The 23,436-nt window shown below is 51.3% G+C and overlaps 4 protein-coding genes and 1 non-coding gene across 5 annotated transcripts; 3 read left to right on the top strand and 2 right to left on the bottom strand.

Annotated features, from left to right (window-relative positions):
* The first annotated feature begins 1,616 nt into the window (after window positions 1-1,616).
* Window positions 1,617-4,707, top strand: COCSUDRAFT_21573 (Qb-snare protein, VTI1-family). Its single transcript, XM_005652301.1, has 5 exons — window positions 1,617-1,813; window positions 1,910-1,968; window positions 2,147-2,212; window positions 2,872-3,093; window positions 3,745-4,707. Exons 1-5 carry the CDS (start codon window positions 1,696-1,698, stop codon window positions 3,967-3,969), a joined length of 690 nt encoding a protein of 229 aa, XP_005652358.1. The 5' UTR covers window positions 1,617-1,695; the 3' UTR covers window positions 3,970-4,707.
* Window positions 4,708-6,145: 1,438 nt separating this feature from the next.
* COCSUDRAFT_55793 (hypothetical protein) lies at window positions 6,146-11,512 on the top strand (the record flags this gene model as incomplete). Its single annotated transcript, XM_005652300.1, has 10 exons — window positions 6,146-6,279; window positions 7,230-7,428; window positions 7,748-8,332; window positions 8,627-8,725; window positions 9,062-9,149; window positions 9,440-9,582; window positions 9,857-9,988; window positions 10,401-10,550; window positions 11,027-11,110; window positions 11,399-11,512. The coding sequence occupies 10 exons, from the start codon at window positions 6,146-6,148 to the stop codon at window positions 11,510-11,512; spliced, it is 1,728 nt and encodes a 575-aa protein (XP_005652357.1).
* Window positions 11,513-13,504: 1,992 nt separating this feature from the next.
* On the bottom strand, window positions 13,505-16,709 carry COCSUDRAFT_39380 (hypothetical protein; the record flags this gene model as incomplete). The annotated part of the gene is made up of 7 exons (XM_005652299.1): window positions 13,505-13,687; window positions 14,261-14,460; window positions 15,085-15,180; window positions 15,682-15,726; window positions 15,967-16,009; window positions 16,325-16,452; window positions 16,628-16,709. 7 exons carry the CDS (start codon window positions 16,707-16,709, stop codon window positions 13,505-13,507), a joined length of 777 nt encoding a protein of 258 aa, XP_005652356.1.
* Window positions 16,710-17,256: 547 nt separating this feature from the next.
* COCSUDRAFT_32114 (hypothetical protein) lies at window positions 17,257-19,093 on the bottom strand. The gene is made up of 2 exons (XM_005652298.1): window positions 17,635-19,093; window positions 17,257-17,345 (listed from the first exon to the last, which is right to left on the bottom strand). The coding sequence occupies exons 1-2, from the start codon at window positions 17,794-17,796 to the stop codon at window positions 17,307-17,309; spliced, it is 201 nt and encodes a 66-aa protein (XP_005652355.1). The 5' UTR covers window positions 17,797-19,093; the 3' UTR covers window positions 17,257-17,306.
* Window positions 19,094-23,113: 4,020 nt separating this feature from the next.
* On the top strand, window positions 23,114-23,193 carry COCSUDRAFT_t8. Its single transcript has one exon. It is a non-coding gene; the product is annotated as a tRNA-Leu (tRNA).
* The last annotated feature ends 243 nt before the right edge of the window (window positions 23,194-23,436 follow it).

Here is a 23,436-nt window from a genome sequence, read left to right as displayed (position 1 = left end):
AAATCTGGGTGATATATCGCACCAGCGTGCGCATGCACGAAGTGCTGGTACGAAATATTGCGTCTACGGACTAGTCCCCATCACAATTCTGCTGAAGCCTAGACCCAAGCAACATTGGTACGTCTCCACACCTGTGGACCCTGCCAGGAATCACAGTGTGCCGACGATGATGGCGCAATCTCTCGCAATTTATGCTCCTTCTGCGCCGCGAATGCCATCAAATCCGAAATGCAGCACTGCAATGAGAAAGGTCATAGAAGGCGAGGAGTTGTAGGTGGGGTTGCTGGAGGTCTCTGCGTCGGGGCTGAAGCTGATGCTGATAGCAAGGGTCGACGAGAAAGTACGCATGCAGGTGCCTTGCTGTCCGCAAGCCTTACTGTACATTAGCACAGGCACATGCGAGCTATTGATTGGCATGTTAGGGTAGACTCCTTTCCCAGGCTCACTCGCTGCGTTCTATGTTTGCAGTGATTGGCAGAGCTGATGAAGCTATGTCGCCTGTACGATACCCTGTGCCCCAGGATGCGCATCACGGCAGCGTTCAGTGTCCTTGTGTTTGCCGGTGCTAAGGCTCCAGGTATTTGCTTTGTGCAAAGGACCCAGGCATCACTCTCGCATCCGCAACCTCTTGGAGTACATCTATCACGAGTCGGTCATTACATTATTTTTCATGGCTTACTTGTTATAGGCAGCTGCTGCCTTTGTGAGCAAAGGCTCTGAGGAAGCAGAAATGGCAAGATCATGCGTAGAACGAGGAACGCATCTTGCGTGAGGTAACATTCAAAAGAAACCAAGATTGGGATTGCACAGCACCGTGCTGTTCATGAACAGGATCTCCCCTCAAGGGCCCTCATGGGCTAGCATAAGTTGATCTCATCTCAACACCAATGTGTCGGGGGCTGTAGATTACGATATGCAATGCACGGAAAGCAACCTCTACTGCTCGAGCGTGCGTGCAGCATTGCAGTGCAAGCAGCCCAGGTATTGAACTTGCTGCTGCTGCTGGCAGCCGTGCCAATTGCAAAAATAAACCTGGAAAAGGCAGCCATTAAATTACATGCTGCTACCGCTCACATCGCCTTGGAAGCACTTCAGAATCAAAGTGGCAAATGGGATGCTGATCTGCAGAGGTGCGTCTCCCTCTAGCGCCTTCTCAACACGGGACCCGAGAAGGGACAGGAAGCCTGACAGATTTTCAGACACTGAAGGTTCTGCATTGTTCCTGATTGTGCAGTGTCTGAGTGGGAAACGCAGCCAGAATGCATAATGTTTAATAATGATTTTGAGTCTCAAATTTGCTACAGATAGATAAGGGATCACTGATCCTGGCAGATCTAGATTCCCCGGGAGGGCCTATGTCTGCTAGGACCTGATACAGTGCCACCATTGCTACATTTCACATGCAGGCACTTGTGCTATAGCTACTAGGCAATAAGCTTTCACTCTTTAAATACTGAAACTCAGACTGATGGGGTCGGAAAGGATTTGCATGTTCGAGCTGTCCTCTGCAAATTTGGAATGCTGGCGCCCGAACAGGCAACCGATTCGTTGACCGGGAATCTGGCCCTTTGGACTTTCTCTGCAAGAAGTAGAGCTTGCTGCTAGTCGATTTGGAGGTTTGGTGCTGGTCAGTCAGTCTATTGTCATCCTGTTGGAGGAAATAATTTGTTCGGTGTGCAAGGATCCACAGGGAAAATGGCTACAATAAATTTGGGGGATCAGATGGCACTCTTCAACCAGTATGACAGCGAGTACTGCACAAAGGCCACAGACGTTGCCAGAAAAGTACAAGCAGTGAGCAGTCTTGGATCAGGTTGGTGTCCCTTACTGCATGGAATTACAGCTGGTGCTCTTCTAGACGTGTGCCTTAGTCTTTGGGTGTCCTGCTTAATTTGGTGTTATGTTACAGATTCGCGCCGATCGAAGCTCAGAGAACTTGAGTCGGACTTCAAGGAGGCTGAGCAGATCGTGAGTCTTCAGAGGACTTGTGACTACTATGTCACAGCTGGTGTAGATGAACATTGTTGCCTTGCTGCTTGAACTTGCGTGGACTGTTTCTTTCCCGCCTTTTAGGAACGTTGTTTTTGGGGCTACAAGTGAACCATACAGAATAGTGGAGTTGAAAAGACGTAAATGCACAAAACAGGTAAAGAGGATGGAGATGGAGGCAAGGAGCTTTTCAGCAGACCGATCCAGACCTCTCCTTACAAAGGTACGGCCTTGAAGCTTGACGTTTCACGCCATTGAGCTGCTCTCTTTCAGTGTGGATCGCCACAGAAGCACTTGGGGAAAGGGCACAGTGCTGCAATGCAGTGCCTAGCCAGGGATCTCTGGTGCACAGTTCAGCCAGGTGCCAACATGCCGAGGAGCATACTTCGGGCACAAGCACCTACGAATCGGAGGTTGAAGTACCCTGCTTCTGGAGCCAGGCATCTGGCGTTGGCCCTGTGCGGGTCCGCCGCTGTGGCGGAAAATGCTTTGAGGCTGCGCAGCTTAGTAATGTACATAGTAAATTGCAGGAGATAGCACGTTTTCCAATCAAAAGCCATACCCCTCAGCAAATTTACACTCCAGTGCAAGTAGCTTTCCACTCAGGGGCACCAGGAACAACACTGCACCACCCGATTTGCATGCATTCTTGGGCCAGAACAGCAAATAGGATTGCAAAATTTCTGACGGAATGCACACACGTCACATATTTGTGGCATGAAGATGGGCAGTGAAAGACTGTCCAAAAGACCAGCGAGCCTCAGGTGGCTCCCAACAGGTCTCTAACATGTAATAACAATAACAAGTGTCCACCAATGCTGGCCATACCTTGCCTTTAAGCAGGAAAAGCGTGTAGTAATAATAAATAACAACGCTGCTCAGGTGAAGGAGTATAAGGCGGATGTGGCGAAGCTGCGGGAGAGCGCGCAGGCGGCGGCTGCATCAACACCGGGGGGAGCGGCGGCGCGCGCAGAGCTGGGGCTGATGGATGACTACAGCCAGACGAGCTCTGGGCAGCGGGAGCGGCTGCTGCAGACGACGGAGAAGCTGGGCCGCACTGGGGAGCGCATCACTCAGGGACGCCAGCAGCTGCTGGAGACGGAGGTGCGCGCTCAGCCCCAGCACAGCGGCGTCTTTTTCTATCCTTATGTAGTGGTTGTTCTTGTTCTTGATCCCCCCAGAAGATGCATGCTTCCTAGGGGAGGTGCTTCCTGGGCTTTGGCGCACTAGAGGTCACCAGAGTTGTCATTGTCAGCAGTCATCCTGCAGCTCAGAGAGGCTTGCAACCCAGCCCTCAAGACAGCATCTTAACCAAAAAAAGCAGAAAAGCGGTTGGGTTGCTTGGTACTCTGCTCTCCTTTGCGGACTCTGCCTGCTGCTTGTAGAGTCTCTTGCAGCCAGTGTACAGGCCAGCAACGGTGTCTCGCTGATTAGAGCTCTTGCGCCTACGCGCTGGAGCGTATGTGCATGTCACCATGGTGTTCCATGTGCACGTCATCTTAGTACTTTTGCTTGAGGCATGCATGTGAATTATCTCTCAGCATCTTGCGCGCTCTGCGCCATCAGCTCTCTGCATGTTCCTATCCTGTTGGCAGATATTTTCTTTGTGAATTGACGCCCTCTACCTGCATCGTTCCAAGGAACTGGGTGTATACTCCTCTAAAGGTCCTGCAACACCGAATCTGTGTATTTCCCCACTCTTTCAGTATTTTCGCGTGCTTGTCATCTGAGGTCCGTCCCCTGTGCCATGCACAGGAGCTGGGAGTGAGCATCCTACAGGATCTGCACCGGCAGCGACAGACGATCGGCCACGCGCGAGACACGCTGCACGGCGCAGACGACAACATCGCCAAAGCCAGGAGAGTGCTGTCCTCCATGTCGCGGCGCATCACAACCAACAAGCTCATCGCCGGCGCCATCATCCTCCTGCTGCTCGCCGCCATCGTGCTCGTCGTGTACTACAAGTTCATCAAGAAGTGAAGGCGGGGAAGAGCATTTTGTGGGGCATTGCGCAGCAGGCTGCGGCAGGCTTTTTCCCCTGGTGTTTTTCCATCGTTCTTATTTTGGGCTACAAGAATGTCATCAAAGGAAAGGGCTCCAATACTTTTGTGGGAGCAACTTTGCTGTTGTACAGCGGCGGTGTGGATCTGCTGCATGCACTGGCGGAAGTGCACTATCAGGGGTAATACTACTTCATCAAGAAGTGAGGCGGGAGGAGCAGAAGCTTTCAGGGGCCCTTGCCATGGTCTGTCGCAGCGGGCCTCTGTTGGCTGCTGCTTGCTGCTGTTGTGTAAACGAGTTTGTGAAGAAGTGAGGGGTGGAAGAGCATTCTCCGGGGCCTTGTGCCGCTGGTCTTAACACCCTGCCAAATTTGTCTTCTTGTTGGGGTTCTGATTTATGATTTAGACAAGCTCTATTCTGGGAAAGTTGGAATAGAATGTGGTGCTTCTACTGGGGATGTGCTTTTTCAGTATCATCGGCTTTTACAATTTGGAATCTGAGCACTGCTCTTGATTGCTGTTGCCCAACTCTCAATTGAGATTGCAATGCAGAATGATCCAGATGATCTATGATCATGATGACGTTAGGCTGGGTCTCATGCCATGTTCAGCGGAGTCACAAGAAAGTTTCGTTTGGCGGTCACAGCATGCTGCGCTAAAGTTTCCATGCAGCTGAAGCCAGCTTACTTCTGTACACATGTAACTGTTGGTACAAGGCGCCTGCCAGGCGCAATACCAGTGGTATTGCCACAAGTGTGCCAAAACTCCGGTGAACTCTCTCACTGCGGCATTCGATGGTACCTAACTAACACTGCACATGATGTACTGCTGGACTGAATTAAAAGATTCTTCCAATAATGTTTGGAATGTTGATTCTGTCACTCCAGTGGCTGGCACCAGCACAATTCAAACAAGAGTTGCCCGTTTGGGAACACAAGCTTCCGACACGCTGTGTCGGAGCAGCTGCTGCAAGCTCAGCAGCAAGCTGGTGTCATATTTAGTCCTCTTCGCACCCACGATCAGAAAGCAAAATGGACAAGGAGGCTCAGTGATGAGAGGTTGTCGACAGCTGTGGCTCAAGCTTGGCTCAAGCTTGATCGGTGATGCTTTAGGACAGTGAGACTGCTTGCATGTCGTCTCCAGTGTTCCCGCAATAACTGTCTGGCAACAATAATCAGATGGGGACTCCCTTCCTTCCAATACTCAACTATGGTCCACCAGAGCCAGGTAATTGAGTCGTTTGCTGAACAGATCTGCAGTACTTACCATTGTCTGATAATCCACATCGTCACAATGGGACAAAAAATGCAATTACTGAACACCTTTCTGATTTACAGGCAGCACGAAGGATGTTCCACAAAAAGGTGAAAATAAACCAACGACCATGCCCATGGCTGCAAGCGCTGAAAAAACTGCAGCAGCCGATGCGCCACCTAGGCCTACAAGCACTCAATCATCCAAACGTGAACCAGAGCCAATTCCACAAAGCTTGAGTGAGGAGCGCGCACACGCAGTGTACACAACGATGGAGAGGTGAGCAGGATCCTGCAGTGATCTGAACCGACTTCAAGCAGGCATATACAGTAAGTACGGGGAAAATTTCCTTTCCAATGTTAATGTACTATCTTAGCCATTTTAGCAGATGTGCGGGAGTCGAATCCTGAGCATTGAGCTTCCTGCAGGTTGCTGGAGGAAACTGCTGAGACAGAGGATGCCCTGCTTCAAGCTGTGCAGCACATGTCAGGGGAGGAATACATGCAGGTGATAGTCTGGCGGCCATGCCTTGACTGCCCCAATCAAAGACACCTTCGAAAGCCTTTCTCCATACCCATACACAACAATTTGTCCTACATTGGAATCTCACAGTGCATGTCAGAGATGCAAATGAATAGTGGCCAAAAAATGGATGTAGCATGAGACCCTGCAATGTGCACCCTTGATGTCTAGTTGCATTGAGCGATACTGTGGCGTTTTACAGAGCCCTTACCAGATACAGTACAAAGAAACAATAGTCTGCTTCTGAGATAAATATTAAAATTCCCAGCCGCTGTTGACAAGCCAGCTGCCTCCCATGAATTAAGTGGACATCGAGTCTGATACTGAAAACCAAATTTGAAATTCATAGACCTGTGATGACAAGCCAGTTGACTTACCTGATGACTCAACCGCTGACACAGGTTGCAGAGGAGAGGGCGCTCGGGAAAATGTGCGGCCACGGCGCATGCGATCGGCCGTTGGATGCTCCCAAACCAAAGGGCACCTTCAAGTTGGACTCCAAGCGCCAGCGCGTGTACAGGGACGGCGATATCCGATTCTGCAGGCAAGCCCGTGCTTTGCCCAGATAGCTTATGTATTCTGCAGGGCGTCTCTAGACTCAAGTGATTTATTTGGTGCATGTGCAGAATTGCAGAGCTGTATTATGATGATAATATACCGAAAGCATGGCTAGTATGCATTCCCCTGAGGCTCATGCGGTCTAAATGGCCCATCAAGATTGCTCAAGCACCTCAGATGCATGCGCAGACTGCCGAATTTTGGACTTGAACGATCTCCTGGTGAGGCTCAGGATTTTGCCTCCAGTTGGTGTATGGCGGAGGATACTGCCTCCCTGGGTTTTGAATATTCTCAGATGGTCATTAGTATGTAACTCTGGAACCAAAAGTATAGGGCAATCTATTTGTGATGCTTTTGGGCAGTGCCATGAGATCTCATGCATGTGCCCCGCCTGTGAGCTGGCAACAAGAACCACCGTCCTGATGTATATGGCCAAGTCTCGTCACCAACCTTCCCATATTGTCAAAGCGGCCATCTATCTTTACAGCTGTATTTCAAAGTTAGGGCAGTAGAAGCCTGATGCATGTTGGCAGTGCTGTGACATGCAGTGTACAACTCTGCCTGGTGGCTGACGGCTCTTGAAGTGCCTCTTATTTGATGCACGGTGCACAAAACTTTCTCTTTATCATTTGGATATTTCCGATGGGCATCAGTATGAACATCTGGAACCAACACTGTAGGGCAATTCATGTGTGGTGCATTTGACACTATGATGAGCTCTTCTGCTTAAGTTCAGCTCTACATGTGAGCTGTCTGCTCAGTTAGTGCCTCCCACCTTGGTAAATGGGGGCCAAGTCCTACCTTCCATGATTTCTAAGAAATTGTTATACATCTGGAACCAAAGTGTGGGGCAGTACATGTGTGATCAAATTTGGCATTGCCATGAGACCGCATGCATGCGTGCAGCTCTGCCTGTGAGCTGGCAGCTCACCGGCTTGCGGCGAGGCTGGGGCCGCCCGAGGCTGCGCTGGAGCGGTTTGGAGTTACGCAGGCAACGTTGTCGGGGACAGGCATTCTCAGGGCAACTGCATCAGATCCTGACCAGGCGGAGTCGATGTATGCGGCCGGCAGCGATGACAACCCCATCATGCTCTCGCAAGTCAGGGTACGACATCTGTCACTTGTGCATGCTATGGTTTTGCGCACACCATTTCATCCCATGGCATTGTTTGAGCGCATTAAGATGGTGTAGCCTGCATGATGATCCCTGCAGGTAGGACTGCATCATAGATGCAGGATTTCTCATCAGAAGGCCAGCAGTTCCCAAGGGGCATTGTGGCGATCGCGTCTGAATTACCATTGCAATTTTGCATGAAGAGACGCTGGCTATTTAGGATAAATGCTGCCAAGAACCTGCACAAGAGGCGCAGCTTAGAAAGAAATGGTGCGGATGACTGAGCACACATCGATGCATGCATGCGCAGGAGAGGGATCCGGCTGAGCTGGCGGCGCAGGCTGACCGGGACGCTGAGCTGGCGCTGCAGACCCTGGCCGCTCTGCACGCTGGCGCCAACCCCTCTGCTGTTGAGGGGTATGTGCCGCGCGGCAAGAGCGTCCCTTCTCACCATATCCCCACAGTAATACCACCCACCCCTGCCGCAGCCGCCGCCGCCTCCTCTGCAGCGCCCAGCATGCCTGTGATCAGTGAAGAGCCTCTCGAGCATGCTGGCACGAATGGGCGCACTGCAGCAGCCAGCGCGCCTGCGAATGGCAGGTCAATGGCAGCACAGCAGAGTGACGCAGCTTCGGAGCCTGCGGAGAAAAGTGCGAGCGCAGCAGCCGGCACAGCAAGTGCAGCAGATGGTGGTTGTAGCAGTAGGGACATCCAGGCAGGCAGCGGAAGCGATAGGTCAGGGAGTATTGGCGCCTCTGAGTCTGGGGGCACTGTGCCAGAGCGAGAGACAGCAGTGGACAGTGCAGCAGCTGAGAGTGAGTCAGCAGATGTGTCAGCACTGGATTCCCTGCCTGAGGATGCAGCTGCTGCGAGCTTGCCCCAGCAGCCAGTCCTGGTGCGCAATTCATCGACCATGAGTTAAGATCTCTACTAGCATAGGCAAGCAGGCTTCACAATGCTGCTCTCCAGACATGGCATCATGCATGTTGTGGAATTCAACCATTACAGGCCCAGACTGGACTGGAGTGCATGCCATAGCAACCACCCTTTGCAGCATAGGAGGAATTCAAGGCCATTGATGGAGTGCAGATTCGTGATAGGCAATCCGGCTATTTTAGTGGGTTCTGCAGTCTGGTGACAACCTGACAAACTGGTGGAAGAATCCTGGATTAGTAGTTTGTGTGACCAGGTGTTTGAGGTGGAGGATGCGGATGGGCCGCTGGAGGGAGCGGCGCAGGAAAACATCGCGGCGCGTTTTGGGCGGCTCAAAGTGGCCGACGCGGGCAGCGTGGGGCTGCCCGGCGGGCAGCTGACTCAGCTGGCACAGGCACGTGCCCCCAACCATATCCTTCATCCACTCAGCTTGGGGACGTTGAAATATGGATCTTTACAACTAATGCCTGCCTAGGAGACCTTCAGCAAAAAGAGGTAATCAGCGGAAAGTTCTTTTGCTCAATGCCCGGTGGAACTGTCAGGCGGACATGCACGCAAGGAATGGTGTAGGGAACGAGCCTTAGCAGCAGCGACACTTCATGGGAATGCAACGGTGAAGTAAAGGTCTAGGGTCAATGCAGGGCCAAAATGCCATATATTAGGAAGCGGATGAGCTTTGATGGAAGCGCAGGCACAGCAGGCGCTCGCGGCGGAGCCCACAGGTGTCGAGGCGGATCTGAATTTGTGGCGGCAGCACCTCGGCATCGCCGCTGCAGAAGGTGTGATGTCCTTCATTCTCAAACAAATTGATGGCTAGGGTGCACCTTGCATGGTAGAGCATATGGAAAGCGGGTTAACGCAGATGGGAGCTAGCACGAATACGAATCACCTTTTGCACTTTCTTCATACTGGCTACAAAAGGTGGGCATAGAGATGTTGCAGCACCCAATTCCTGCCGACGCGGGGCCGATAGTGCTACAGTACTCGCAACAAGAGAGGGGCTCAGCAAGTTCTGAAATACCTGCTGACACTCTCGCAAGGCATGTGCTTATAAGCACCCCTGGTGCAGGTTCGATCGCTGGCGGCAGCGCAATGCTGCACCCGCCCACAGCGCCCGTCGGAGCAAGCATCACCGCGGCAGCAGAGCCGGACAGCAAAGCTAATGTGGAGGACGGTGTAGATACAAATGACCCCGAGGCAGAAGGGGACTTTGTTCCGGACGACGAGGAAGGGGACGCCTCCTACTGGCTTTCGGACCCTCCGGAGGCATTCCGCCCACAGGCAAATTCTCTCTTGCATTTAAAGGAATAAATGTCCGCTTTGCAGCAATTTTGTGGCCTTTTGCCGGCCCTTTGATGTCCTAAGTTTGCAAGCCACTTTTGGGATTCCAAAAAAGAGTTCATAGTTGCAAGAAGCCACTATTCGCCCTTTTGGTGCTAAAAAGAATCTAAAACAGGCATTTTTGAGCGAATTCTTGGGGGTGCAGCTGTCGCAGTTCGGCCGCCTTTTCACGACGCTGGACGGGTGGGTGACTGATGCCACGCTGCGCTTTGTGCGCTGCCCACCGGGCAGGAGTCCCGGGCAGCCCGAGGACACACCCCCACCAGAGTTTGCGCAGGTGGGCATGCTACACACAAAATTTCAGGTTTGCCGTTAGTGCAAATTAATTATTCTTTTTATGCCACGGCAGGGGCCCATATGGGCTCAAAATTGCCATGTAGTAAATTGTTAGCTAGTGTACCTGCAGGGCTGTGATTGAGCTGACTTTAGTGACAAGAATGTCTTTGTTCTGCTGCGTGCTCGGTCATCGCTCTCCTAGGCACCAGCCTGTGCCATCACAGCACCATCTGTCTGCCTATTAAAGCTGTCTCTTTCATTGTCCTGTGCATCGTGTGGCGGTCCCACAGGGGGGTTCCTGCAGTCTGAGTAACCACGTGAGCTCTTGGTTGAAGCCCCCACTATTGTTGCTGTGGCGATTGCTCTTGTTGCCTTCATTGCTAATCTCAATGTGCATATTCATGTGTATTCAGGGGCGCGCAGTGCTGGAGGGTGTGTTGGCGCGCGAAGTGCCGGGTGTGCTGGGTGCGCTGCACGTGCCATCGCTGAGGTCAGCGGTCGAGGTGGCTCTGCGTCAGCTCGTCGCCACGTTCTACCTGCGATCCGCTGTTCCCTCCCTCAAGGTGCGCGCTGCTGTGTGGCCAGCAAACCGGATTTGCTACATTATCATCTCTTATCAACAAAAGCAAGCCAGACTTGCGTCTTGGAATTTGACGTTGAGGATGGCGAGATGCGTTTGAGTATACGGAATTGTGCAAAGTTGTGCAAGGACCTAGAGAGAGGAGTCAATAAAATATATCTGAGACATGTCCATGAGTAGAGCCCTTTGCTGCATCGAAGGTCCCCGCAACGCCTGGTCGGCCACTTGCTTTGAGTCAAGTACTTCTTGATTGATCCCTGTTTCATTGTTCCCTGCCTAAATTTCCATGCATGCGTTGAGAAATCTTTTGCCTGTAGCGCTCCACGGAGCAGTGGAGTTCCTGATGCTCTTCCTTCATGCCTGTGCCCGCAGCTGCAGTCATCTTCTTTTTGTTGATGCCTAAAACCCTTCCATTTCCATAAACCTGAAATAGTTGATAGTCTGAATGATTCGCCACAGGAGCGCGAGTGGCGGCTGCTGATGCTGGCGCTGCTTCGAGCGTTGTCCATCGAGCGGCTGCCGGCGCTGCAGGCAAGGCATCCTGTTCATCCACTTATTTAGTTTGCCCATTCCTGTCTTCTGCAGCCAAAAAGATCTAAACATCATGCTCTGAACTGCAATGGCTCATAGGTGGACATTGACACAAAAGATTGGAACAGCCGAAAGAAGAGGAGTTCCTGCTCTTGCACTTCTTTTGGACCTTTCTAGTCTTGCAGCCAAATCAGCCAAAAACGTGTCCTCAGAGCTAACGCACTTCCAAGGTGAATGTTGAAAAGAAAACTTTGGAACAGTGCAAGGTGAAGGAAAGAGAAGAATGCAATCTGGGTGCAGGAGCAATTTGACGGCCGCGCCGGCGTGCGCACGCTGAATGACATGCTGGCAGATGCCGGGAGCACAATCGAAGAATTTGATGCACTGCTGGAAGTGATGCTGCCTGCCCCATAAGCAAATCTGGGCATCCGGGGGAGGGATTTGTCATCACTCCTGTTCACCCTGGAATCCAGAAGAGTCTTACCCGGTGTGTCAATGGGTATCTGGAGGTGCTGCTGCCTCGACCAACGCTTTGTATGGCTACTATTTTTGGAGCCTCCTGTAAACTCGGGCATCACGTATATACAGTAGAGTGTTGCATGCTGCGCAGTGCTGTGCTGTCGCTGCTGGTTATTCTGCTGCTTGCTGCAGCCCGATGGGTGCCAAATCAGCTCGATAGAAACTTTTTTAATCATGCATGTTACGGAATTTATTCCATGGAAAGCTTGCGTCACTGCGCAAAGGAGTTCATGCAAAGGCTACGGTGCTGTCAGTGGCGTGAGCTTGTGGCGTATACGGTAGTACTCATTCCAAAACCCGCAATAACTATATAGTTTTTGGCCAGAAAGGGTGGATATATAAGACCCTATCCCCAAAGTATAAACCCTTTGGACACTTTGACCAGATTCGGACAGCCCACGACAAGCTCAATCCAATTGAGCATGACTTTGGTATTTTTGAAAAGTTGCTTGGAAATATTTTCCGCACAGCTGGGGATACGGGTTTTAGAATGATTACTAGAGTATAGGCATGACAGCCCCAGAAGGACACAAGGAAGGGACAGAGCCCCTTGCAAACCATCAATGGATGCTGCCCTGTGCATGAATTCAGCGTGTGTGCAACATTCATGCATGAGTCCAGTTCAAGCAGCCACCCTGGATGGGAACAGCAATAAATGCATCTGAGCTATACTGTGTATGCATGTGCGGGTGCCGGGTATGGGGATTTAACAGGCCCCACCACAATCAGCGCCCAGCAAACGTGCTTCTCAAACAAGAAAGAGATATTTACAACTATGTGAGCCTCATTCATTGGAGCTTACCACTTGTTCAACACTTTCCTTATGGAGGTGTTATGACACCCAAACCTTATTATGATGTATTAAACCCAGCCGACCAGCCTATTGCTGCTGATCATATAATGGCAATAAGAAAGAAGACAACCCAGAAAAAGAGAACCCAACATCACATTCTGGAGGACTGCCGGTGCCAGCAGTCAGCTTCCAATTTGCAAAGCTGTGCTGTTGCAACATGCCGCACACAACAACACCCATGAACATCTGATCATCACCCCGGATTATTGGCCAGCTCAACCCTTGCAAAAGGCCTACAATATGTACAGCCTGACTGCCGTTGCAGGGGAGCAGCAACCAATTCTGGAAAAAGAGATTTAGAACAGACCGAGATGGCAAGTTTTGACGACATCTGAGAGGTCAAAGTACTTACGTACTTTCAATTTCGATATCGTACTTTCAATTTCGATATAATGTTGCAACATGCCAGAATACGGCACTTCAGTCATTCAAGCAGCAGAAGTAGAATCTTGCTGCCTTGTCCAGAAGTTGAGTCAATGCACACATCAGCTCCAGCACCCATTTCTCCATAAAAAGTTATTGGGACTGTTCAGACATCAATTCTCTTGGGGTGTGCGCATATGTAACCCCAGGAATGGTGTTGAAAAGAACACGGACATGAAATGGGTCTGTTAATGTTGACAGCGCTGTCGTACTCCGAAGTGCACAGCACGCATGTCAGCCTCTGACTCAGCAGAGCACATCCGCAGGACCCCACCTGTGCTGATATTTTTATACTACCCCTCTTATTTCGCGAGCCTGCCACGACTTCACAAGCACCAAGAGAACTTGGCCTGCTTCAAGCGTAGAGGTACTTGAATATTGTGTCTCCCACTGCCCTGGGACTCCAGTCTAACCCGCCATTCAGAGAACTTTTCCTGGCGCACCTCAAAGAGTGCCTACAGAAGGTGATAAAACTGTGAGCAATGCTTCGCCTGCTCAAGCTACAGCACTAGGAGATGTGGTTAAATGCATTCCAGGAAAATTGGTAGGCCAGCCACCGAGGTCATCGACACGGGAAGCTGCGCGGCAGCTGCGCGGTGGGCGCTGATCATCTAGCGGCCGCCCACGGGGGTTTGCAGGGGCACGGGTAGGTTGGGGGGTGTCAGTGTGGTGCCAGAGGTGATGCCAAAGTTGTAGGAGAGGAAAACACTGTCTTGGGTGAGGACCTGGGACTTTAGGAAGCACTTGCCCGCAGTGTTGACTTCATCCAAATCCTGGGTAATGTAGGCAAATCCCTGCGCACAGGAGCACGGCGGACTTCAGCCCACGGCATGACAGAAACGCACCTCAAGGCATGCGTCACTGGGACTACTACAAAGCGTCGGAGACACAATCAGAATCACAAAATGCAGGTGCAATGCTGTAGCTTCGGCGGGCGAGTGCGCTTTCATGTACATGGCATGGCAACACACGCAGGAACCGGACCCTCCAATCTGCATCGACCTGCTTGTGGCAAACTTGCCAAAAAGTATGCCACAGAAAGTTGTGCTATGCAGCTTCACTGGCTTTTTGAGCGGTTCAGCTGACTCTGCGAAGTGGCTTCACGCGACTCATAGCATGCTTCATGCATCCTTTATTATCATTACACGCTTTTCCAGCCAAGAGGCAAGGTGCGTCCTGCAGACAAGCTGCAGTTAAAGGCTGCCACATTCCCATCCCTTGTTGGGCTCGCCAGATCCAAGCAAGACCCAATCAACCGTGGGCACGGTGCTCAGTATTCGCACCGCCCTCCGCCAGCCGGGGCCACGCATCCTCAGCACTCGATAAAGACATGTTCTGCTTTCAGCAGACAGAGACGGGGGACGCACCACGCAGACTTGGTTGGCAAATGGGTCAGGGGGTGAGGTGGGCACGTAGTCGTAGCAGTACTGGCAGCATGAGGCAATGTCCGGCAGAGTGGGCGCGGCTGCGCCATCGTTGAGGTTCGGAGCGGGGGGATTGCCGTTGGGGCCTCCAGGGTAGATGTCAGCGTTGGGGTAGATGGTGCACGAGTTGAAGGCCCCGCCGACTGCGCACACACAACATCATAGTTGCGTCAGCTCTGATGACTAAGCGTCCTAAGCTTCAATGACCGGCAGGCCGCAAGACTCGGAAAATAGGACCTTTGTCTAATGCCGGCACCCCTGGGGCAGGGTGACATTACAAAGCCTAGCATTCTCTTTTTTTTTTGAATTTTTTAGTCTCTGTGTTCTGCCTGGCAGAAGGGACTGCTGAAACTCTGAGATCCTGTGATCCGCAGCAAGGCACAGGATGGCTGCATGTGCATGATCGGATCAGATCCTGACCGCACACATAATCCTACAGTGCCAAACAAATTTGGACAGCATCGGTCTAGGAGACTGTAAATCATCTAAACTCCCCTGAACAGCCTGTCTACCTGCGGCCTGCATGTATGCATGCTCTGTTTCTCATGCTTTCGCGCAGTGTTGAGATCCCGGGGACTCTGATTTAAGTTGATTCAGAGTTCCCTGAGAGATATAGCAAAAAAATTAAAATTTTGTAGACGGCAAGCAGACACATCACTTATAAGTGATATGAGCATGGGCAGTGAAAGGCTGCCTACAAGACCATGAGCCTCAGGTGGCTCCCAACAGATCTTCAAATTATAAATTGTTGCAGTTTAAAGACTCACCTGCGCCAGTCGGGCCGGTGAATCCGATGTCTCCAGTTGCTCCAGGCGCGCCGACAGTGCCGGTTGCTCCGTCAGCGCCGGTTGCTCCGTCGTTGCCTGCCCACACAACAAGCTCTGTTCAGGCGCTGTGATCCTGATGCCTTTGTTCACAGCACAATCAGCAAGTGATCAGCTGATCTTCAGGGAATCTGCAGGGGAGATGCTGAGGCGCCTGAGATCTGCAAGCCAGATTGAAGTTCTGCCATGGACGAAGAAAACTGCTGCAAAGAAGCTGACACTGCTCCCCTTCACGCATGGGTTCAGGGTATTCAACCTCATGTGACATGACAGCATGTGCAGCAGAACAATGACCCAAATATGGTGATAGGGCGCAAGATTGGCAGCATGCATTGTTTCAGGGGCATGCACTTTCTCAATGGAACGTTGCGGTGATGTATGAGATAGACACTCAGTGCTTTTGAATCTGTGCCTCTCACTAGTGTTCTCACTGGTATTGGCATCATTGGGAGGTAGACGAATCTGGAATAAAAAATGTCCTTTTTCAGACTGGGAGTGCTGCATGATCAAATGAGGGGATTCATCGTGTTTGACACTTACCTGGAATTCCCTGGATTCCCTGAAGGCCTTGCGGTCCGGTGTAACCTGCAGCCCAGAGCAGAATGCAAGATATCAATTTCTTGAATTCGAGCACAAGTCTTGGCCAGCAGCCAATCACCACATGCAGTGATAGCATTGTGCGATCGTTTCAAAACCTCTTACTCATCCACTGCAATGGGAATGGCCAGCAAGGATGGCTTGATCATGATCCCGAATTAGGATTTGCTGGGAAGATCTTCTCATGAAAACCAATGGTGTCTGTGTTGGGTAATTTGGAAAGCTCACCAGTCGCCCCAAATCCAACCGGTCCTGTGGGACCCGTCGGGCCCTGTAATAAACAGGAACCTCTCAGAGCAATGCCAAGAGTCTGGGAGACTCCAGTGGTACTGACCATGCGACGACAGGCATCTCCCCAGTCTGATATGATAGAAGTTTAGCGAATTCGTTCACAGGTGCTGGGCTCAAAGCGAGCCCAGAGACCAGATTCAACTTTAGCTAACTCGTGATGACACTGTTGAGCAAGAGATGCATGAGTCGAGCCCTTGTGTCCTGTTAAGCTTATGAGAAGAAAAGGGCCTAATTCGAGCGGGATGCAGAGCACAGCGGTGTGTGGAGGGGAACAATTGTGGGATAGGGCACCCACTGATTTGGTGATGGTGAGCCCGGCGACGAGGGCCTCCAGGGCCGTGAGCCGGGTGTCCAGCTTGGTCGTCACCTCCTTCTTTGCGCATGTCTGCTCAATGAGGTACTTCGTCGCGTTCTCCGCTACCTCTGCGATCACAACGTGCGTAATTGCTGAGTCTCACGGACAAGGACAGCAAGCATCCGCGTTTGGAATCGACTGCTCAACCTCTTTTTTGGCGCAATTCCAAAACACGGTGAACAATAGAGAGGCGCAGAATCATCACATCATCACAAGCGCCTTAGCCAGTTGAGGGTCGCGCACCAATGCTTGGCAGCAGGGTAGCCTGTCCCAGGATGATCATCGACAGCAAAGACACTACCACGCATGCAACTCCCGTTCCCATAGTGACAAATTTGGTGACAACCTGCAAGAATCAATTGAAAGAGATGCAACATCAAGTCGCGCATGCCCTGAAAGCACGATATATGAGGGCCGGGAAATTCAAATAAATCGCACTACATGGTTAAATTATACAACTGATGCGGCCGCAAGTTTGGCCACGCTCTGCATTCATCATGCTACAAACATGAACAATGTGAGCATCTGTAAGGCAGCAGCCCTGCAGCTCCGGACAATATATTGGCTTCTGAGCGCCATCGTCGGACACCTCGCCTGCAAAACGAGCAACTCAAGAGGCTAGAGTAAGGGAAAGCTTACCGGCAAAAGGCTTCACTATCGTCGGCTGGCCTCTCTCTCTGCCTTGTCTCTTCGAGAAAGATGGATGGTCTCTGGTTTACGTTTTGTGACAAAACCTTTGTCAGAGGCAGCATTCAAATTGATATTGCGCGCGCAATTATTTATCTTAATATTTTGGGGTGAATGTAGGTTTTTAAACCCGCGGTTTGGCCTGCTGCCTGCGCATGCCTTGTAAGCTCGCAGAGGCAGGCTGCCGCAGGCAACACAAGTTCGCAGAGGCAGGCAACACAATGCGAACATAAGATCAGGCGACAAAAGAGTCATATGCGTGCGCCTTTGCATGGTGAGTTGGGGAAGTGAGAGCTTCTGATTCTGGAAGGCGATCCTTCTACTTGTCTTTGCCAGGCTGCACGATGCCAATCAGAACTGCAGAGTGTCATACCGGGATTGGATAGTATAAGAAGCAAGCTTGTATTGCCACTTGTCCCGAGAAAACCCATATCTTACATCGCAGCAGGACAGCTGCACTGTGTCAGCATCACACTGATGGGCTATTTTCAGAGATTTTAAGATGTTGAAGGAAATAAAGGTCATCGGTACTCGCATACGTGACGCTGGACGATCCTGTGCAGGATTGGTAGCACCATGGAAACAAAGAAGTCACCACCAATCGTGCGAGTGCCCCAACTCCCACAGGAGATATGGCCAATTATTGCGAGCAAGATGACCACCAGGGAGTAAATGTCCGTCAGTCGCACCTCCCGCACGATGTACGGCTTGCAGCCAGCCAGCATCAGCTTGGTGCCCAGGCAATACCGGGACTTTGGTGGGCTCGTCAAACACTGGAAGCAAGTCTGTGGCCTCTCACTAGATATGCAGCACACCAGCAACCACAATATTGCGAGATGTGCCACAGCAATGTTGTCGGAGGTCAACCAGCTTCTCAGCTGAGGTACTAGAAGCTCTGCGCTCCAGTTGACTATGCTTGATGCGATGATTGCATGCATGCGCATCGTGGAGGATCACCACAGTGAGTATGACCTTGATTACAATCCACGCGGCGATGGCCCTTGTCCAGAGTGTGAGCAGCTGCAGAGGAGCAAAGGTGACGACTGTGACCAGTGGACTGCTCTGCTGGCATACTTTGTGCAGCAGGCAGGCCAGGTGCAGACGCTGTCTTTCAGGACAACAACTCTGGATGTGCCATTGCTGAAGATACTCAAGCACCTGCTGCTGGATATCAAGGATGAAATCAGAGAGAGGGGTGCCGGGCTCTGCAGCAGCTGGAGCTCCTAGAAACACTGCATGTTTCGCGCCAGAATTGGAACAATCCATACGGCGTTGTTGAAGATTTCTTTGATGATCAGGAGTCCCGTTGTCCGCGCATCAAGTCTCTAAACCTGCAGGGTTTCCAACAAGCTTTCTGCTGTGCGTTTTGTGAATGTCAATCCAGCATCTATCAAGGTCTCAAAGGGCTGCCATGCCAGCATCGAGTATGACTCTACCGTTTTGTACAGCAAGACATGCGTTAATACATTGCTATTGAGAGCTTCCTGATGAGGTTGCCACCTGGCATTTGCGTGACCACGCAGACTTCTTGCCCCCAAGAGATTTGTCCATTACTTTGTCAGCACGAGCACCAGTTGCAACCATTTCTTTTCGGAGGCTGGATTGCTCTGAGTTTGGCTCTGTTGAGGATCCCTTCATGGTCGGTGAGTGCCTGCAGACTTTGAACTTTCTAGACATTCGCAGCAAGAGGGGTGTGCAGATCATCTTCATTGCTGCTGTGCGGTTAGAGAGGTTTGTTGTCAGGGCAGAGTCGCTGCGATTGAGTGTATATGATCTGTCAATGTTTGCAGCCAGCATAAAGGAGCTATACTTTTTTGGGGACTATGAGTTCTGCCTGGTGACTGCTGCCCTGCTGAGCAGGCACTTGGCTGTCAAGCTCAGAGCCCGCCCTTGGGGCCCCACAAGACAGAAGTGTGCTTCCCGGCTGATGCGGACTGGGACATGTTCAAAGATGCCCGCCGCTGCGGGTGCATCCACCAAGGTTTTGGGACTGGATGAGATGTAAGTCAAGCATATCCTGATACCTTCTACTTTTAGCTGCAGCAGTGCAATTGCAGCCACTGGGATGATGTGTGAAAATGAACATCCTCGATGTTATCAATGCCCCATCACTGCAATTTTTATGGGCTACTAGCCACCATGGCCAGGAGCCAAGGTTCCTATTCATAGTTTACAACGTTGCATGCATCATCGATGATCATCATGATTAATAGGCTGAGCATGCCAACATTGATGCTTACAATGATTGTTACAATCAGTGATCTGGCCAGCTATGCCTCCAGCCCATAAGCTAAATTAATTATATTAGGCTGCAGCATGCCCAATCAACATTAGCGTTGAACGCATGCGCATGCGCACGCGCGAATGCTGGCTTCAACACTGTGATCACTCATGAGAGGATCTCTGAAAATTAGCCATGTTGACATTGCGATAAATATCGAATTGTCTCTTCATAGGCTCAGCAAAACTTCCTACTTCGCTCATCCCATCGCAGGTAGATTAGAAGTTCAAGCATGGTGCCAAAATAAGCAGTTCCTCAGCTACGGGATGCCTCAAGACATGCCAAGAGAAAGACTCTGAGAAACAGATTGCCAGCCAATGCATAAATATGGTAAGGCAATAAGATGAAGGGTGCGCTGGAAACGCCGTTGACGAGGGCTAGCTGAAGCAGGTCGCAGGTTTCCAAGGTAAGCGATCTATGTTGTATCCAGCTTGCACGATGCCCAATATGGAGTTGATATATTCCGTGACTTGGCAGGCATGAGGTAGTTGTTAATATGGCTGTTAGTCCAAATCTTAGACCTTCCTCGGCAGACGTGCTCCAGAGCAGCAGCATGTGTCTGCAGATTGATGTATATGTGCATTTTATTGGAAGTGAAGTTAGGAATGATATATGTCAAACTCTGTTTCTTCTCATGTCTGATCTGAGGGAGTGTGAGCAGGATCAACAGCACCATGGAAACAGAGGACTCAACACCAGTCACGCACATGCCCCAACTACCTGAGGAGATATGGGCGATCATTGCCAGCAAGATGACCACAATGGAGTGGATGTCCGTCAGCCGCACATGCCGCACGATGTACAGCGTGCAGCCATCCAGTATCACTCTGATGCCCAGGCAGATCCGGGACTTTCGATGGCTCATCAAGCACTGGAAGCAAGTTCGTGACCTCTCGCTGGACATGGAGCTCACTAAACACCACACTATTGCAAAATGCGCCATGACGATGATGAAGGAGGTCCATCAGCTTTCCCAGCTCAAGCTCCTGAAGTTGAGTGCCCCAGTTGCAGAGGATCTCAAGTGCAGCGAATGCGTGATCAATGAATTCCGTAGAGACTTTGGTGAAAGATACCTTGTGGATTTGGACACTAAAAATTGTCCCATCTGCGAGCACATTCGACGGGCGAAGGGGGATGAGTGGAGTGCACTGCTGGCATGCTTTGTGCAGCAGGCTGCCCATGTGCAGACGCTGTCTTTCAAGCTGACAACTCTGGATATGCCGCTGGTGAATACACTCAAGCACCTGTTGCTAAATGTCGAAGATGACATTGAGGAGCAGGGGTGCAGGGCTCTGCAGCAGCTGCAGTGCCTGGAAACGCTGTACATCTCTCATCAGGACTGGGAACAAAAAGAGGAACTGGATGTGGATGATTATGACCTTTGGGAAGATGAACCGGTGTCCTGTTGCCGACGTGCCAAGGCTCTGGACATGCGTGGTTCCAAGGGGCTCTCTGTTGTGCGCTTTGTCATGGTTGCCCCTGAGTCGGTGAGGGTTCCGCCCGGCTGCCATGTCAGCATCGAGTGTGACTTTGCGGCATTCTGTGAAGGGCTGAAAATGCTGCCCGGCCACTATGTGAAGCTTCCTGATGCGTGCGACACCTGGCATTTACATGACTATAGGGATACCTATCATCTGGAACCGATAGCCAGTGCCTTCTCAGGACAGGAGCCCATAGCAAACATAATCTCCCTGCGGCTGGACTGCTCTGATTTCTTCTCTGGCTCTCCACTGGTGGTGGGCAAGTGCCTGCAGAAGTTGAGGCACCTAGATATCCGCAGCGATAAACGTGTGGATGTTGAGTTCAGTGCTGATGTGCGCTTGGAGAGGTTTGTGGTCATGGCAGGCTCCTTGCAGCTTGTTACCCCTGATCTTGCCTCCTTTGCGGACAGCATTAGGGACCTGTATATGTGCTTGCAAAGTGAGCTGTGCCCAGCTACTGCTGCTCTGCTGAGGGAGCATCTGGCAGTCGAGCCCCGGCCTTGCAGCCATAAGACAGAAGTGTGGTTCCCAGCTGATGCTGACTGGGAGCAGTACAAAAATGATGCTTGCCGCTGTGGTGCATGCTCCAAGTGCTTGGGACTGGATGGTACCTTGTGATGCAGTGTCAGCTGCAAGAGATTTGGTGCAGTCACTGGGATGATGTGTAAGACTAAACTTTTCAAACACCCCGGGCCCCTACCTTTTCACTCTCTAGTGCAGCCGGCTGTGGCACTGGCCATAAAAAGAGTACTGGTAGTTGCATGCGTCGTGATGCTTGAGCACTTGCGCGCCGACATTCGCATGAGCGATTCTGATTGCCATGCAGTGCTCCACCGATATCAGAGCAGAATCTGCATTGTTCTGTATTTTGGAAGGCTGCGCCTGCAGCTGCACCGTGCATGCGCTTTATCCTGCTAATCTTCTGTTCCCTATACAAGAATGCATACCCTCCTCAACGCATCACATGCAGGCTGTATCTCGAAGAGGTCATAAGTCTTTCTGCTTCCTTTTCAAAGGGCTGCCAAAGTAGGCAGTTGTCCCCTGCACTCCTGCAGACCCAAGGCAAGCAAGGAGAAGACTCTGACACGGCCAAGTCGTTGGAAAGACATGTGGGGCCACTGAGATGAAGATGGAGCTAAGAAGGCCGGCGACGAGGGCTAAATACAGCAGATCCACAAGTTTCCAAGGTACTTGCCGGGAAGCCAAATTTTCGTTCTGAGACATGCCGACCGGCATCGCAAATTCTGCGCATAAGTTGAAATTCAAAACGGCAGGTGCATGAGATGGGATGTAGCTACTGCAATTCGTTGTTTCAGTGGAGTCTCTGTAATTTGGAGACATGCATGCTGGCTGCCCTGTCCCGCATGCCAATATGTCCCCCGGGGGGCGGAGGGGGAGGGCTATCTAATGACATCTGTAGAGACTTGGGTGGCTCTCCCTGTCTGCTGTGCTCTCAGAACTGCTGCACATGTGAGCTTGGTTGGGCGGTTGTGTGTAGTGCAAGGCTGCAATGAGCTTGCATGCTGCATGTAAGAGGGAGTCCAGGAGATCCCAGGAAGCGGGGGCGCAGGTTATGGCGGACTCGTTGGTGTGCTTGGGGACCAAAACCATATTAAGCCTGCTGAGTGAGGTATGCTGCCGGTGAATAGACTGGGTCCAATCTGCTGAGCAGGGGCTTACCAATGCAGCCAACACCACCATCCAGATTGTGCTGCTGCAGGCGCTGCAAAAGCTCAATGCAACCACAGGTGACTTCTCCCTTCACATGCTGTCGCAAGTGGGTCATGCTGAGACAAGGGACAGGCACAGTAGAAGGAATCACAAGCATAAGAACAATGTTGTCTGAATCAGGGTGAAGGGTGCAGCTACTTCTGTTGAACAGGTATTCTCACAATGAGACAGGTCATGGTAGGCCTTCATTTCCTGGGACAGATATACATTTTGCGTTGTTGTCAAGAATGCGAAACTTTGAGAACAAGGCATCTGTTTGGAAGAGGTACAGGGACAGATGATTGAGCATAAGTTTTCACGCGGTTCTTCATGGTGAGGACCGATGACGGTTGTCCTCAAGATAAGATTCCCCGGGGGCAAGCCTTGGCGGCGGTCGAGCTGTGCCTCCTCAGCACTCTGTAATTTTTTGCTGTTTTCTGTTCCACTTTTATTTTTATTGTTTGACAAATTGATGGGGGCAACGATGTTGGGGCAGATGTCGCAAAATTGACCCGCTTATAACAGGTAGTTAAAGATGGATTGCCATCAACGCTCGAAAGAGGTGGAGTCGTCGATTTGGCCGAGTGGTCTAAGGCGCCAGCTTAAGGCGCTGGTCCGAAAGGGCGTGGGTTCGAACCCCACAGTCGACACATCGTACTTTTTTTCTTTTCCAGTATTTTTTTATTTTCCCTCGGGAACGCAGGATCATACGCAATGGGCGTAGCCGGCTCCACATGACCTCCTCAATCTTCGGATGAAGGGAGGCCTGTACACATGTGCAGCATTCAAAACATGCATGGCCTCAGCTGCGGGCTTGCGGGGGGGACACCCCGAGGCGGGGGCCCTGCCCCCAGGAACCCCGCCCCTCCCCAGAGGGTCAGGGAGAGCTAGTA

Source organism: Coccomyxa subellipsoidea (assembly GCF_000258705.1).
Source record: "Coccomyxa subellipsoidea C-169, whole genome shotgun sequence".
NCBI lineage: Eukaryota > Viridiplantae > Chlorophyta > Trebouxiophyceae > Coccomyxaceae > Coccomyxa > Coccomyxa subellipsoidea.
This window is presented reverse-complemented; position numbering and strand designations above follow the sequence as displayed.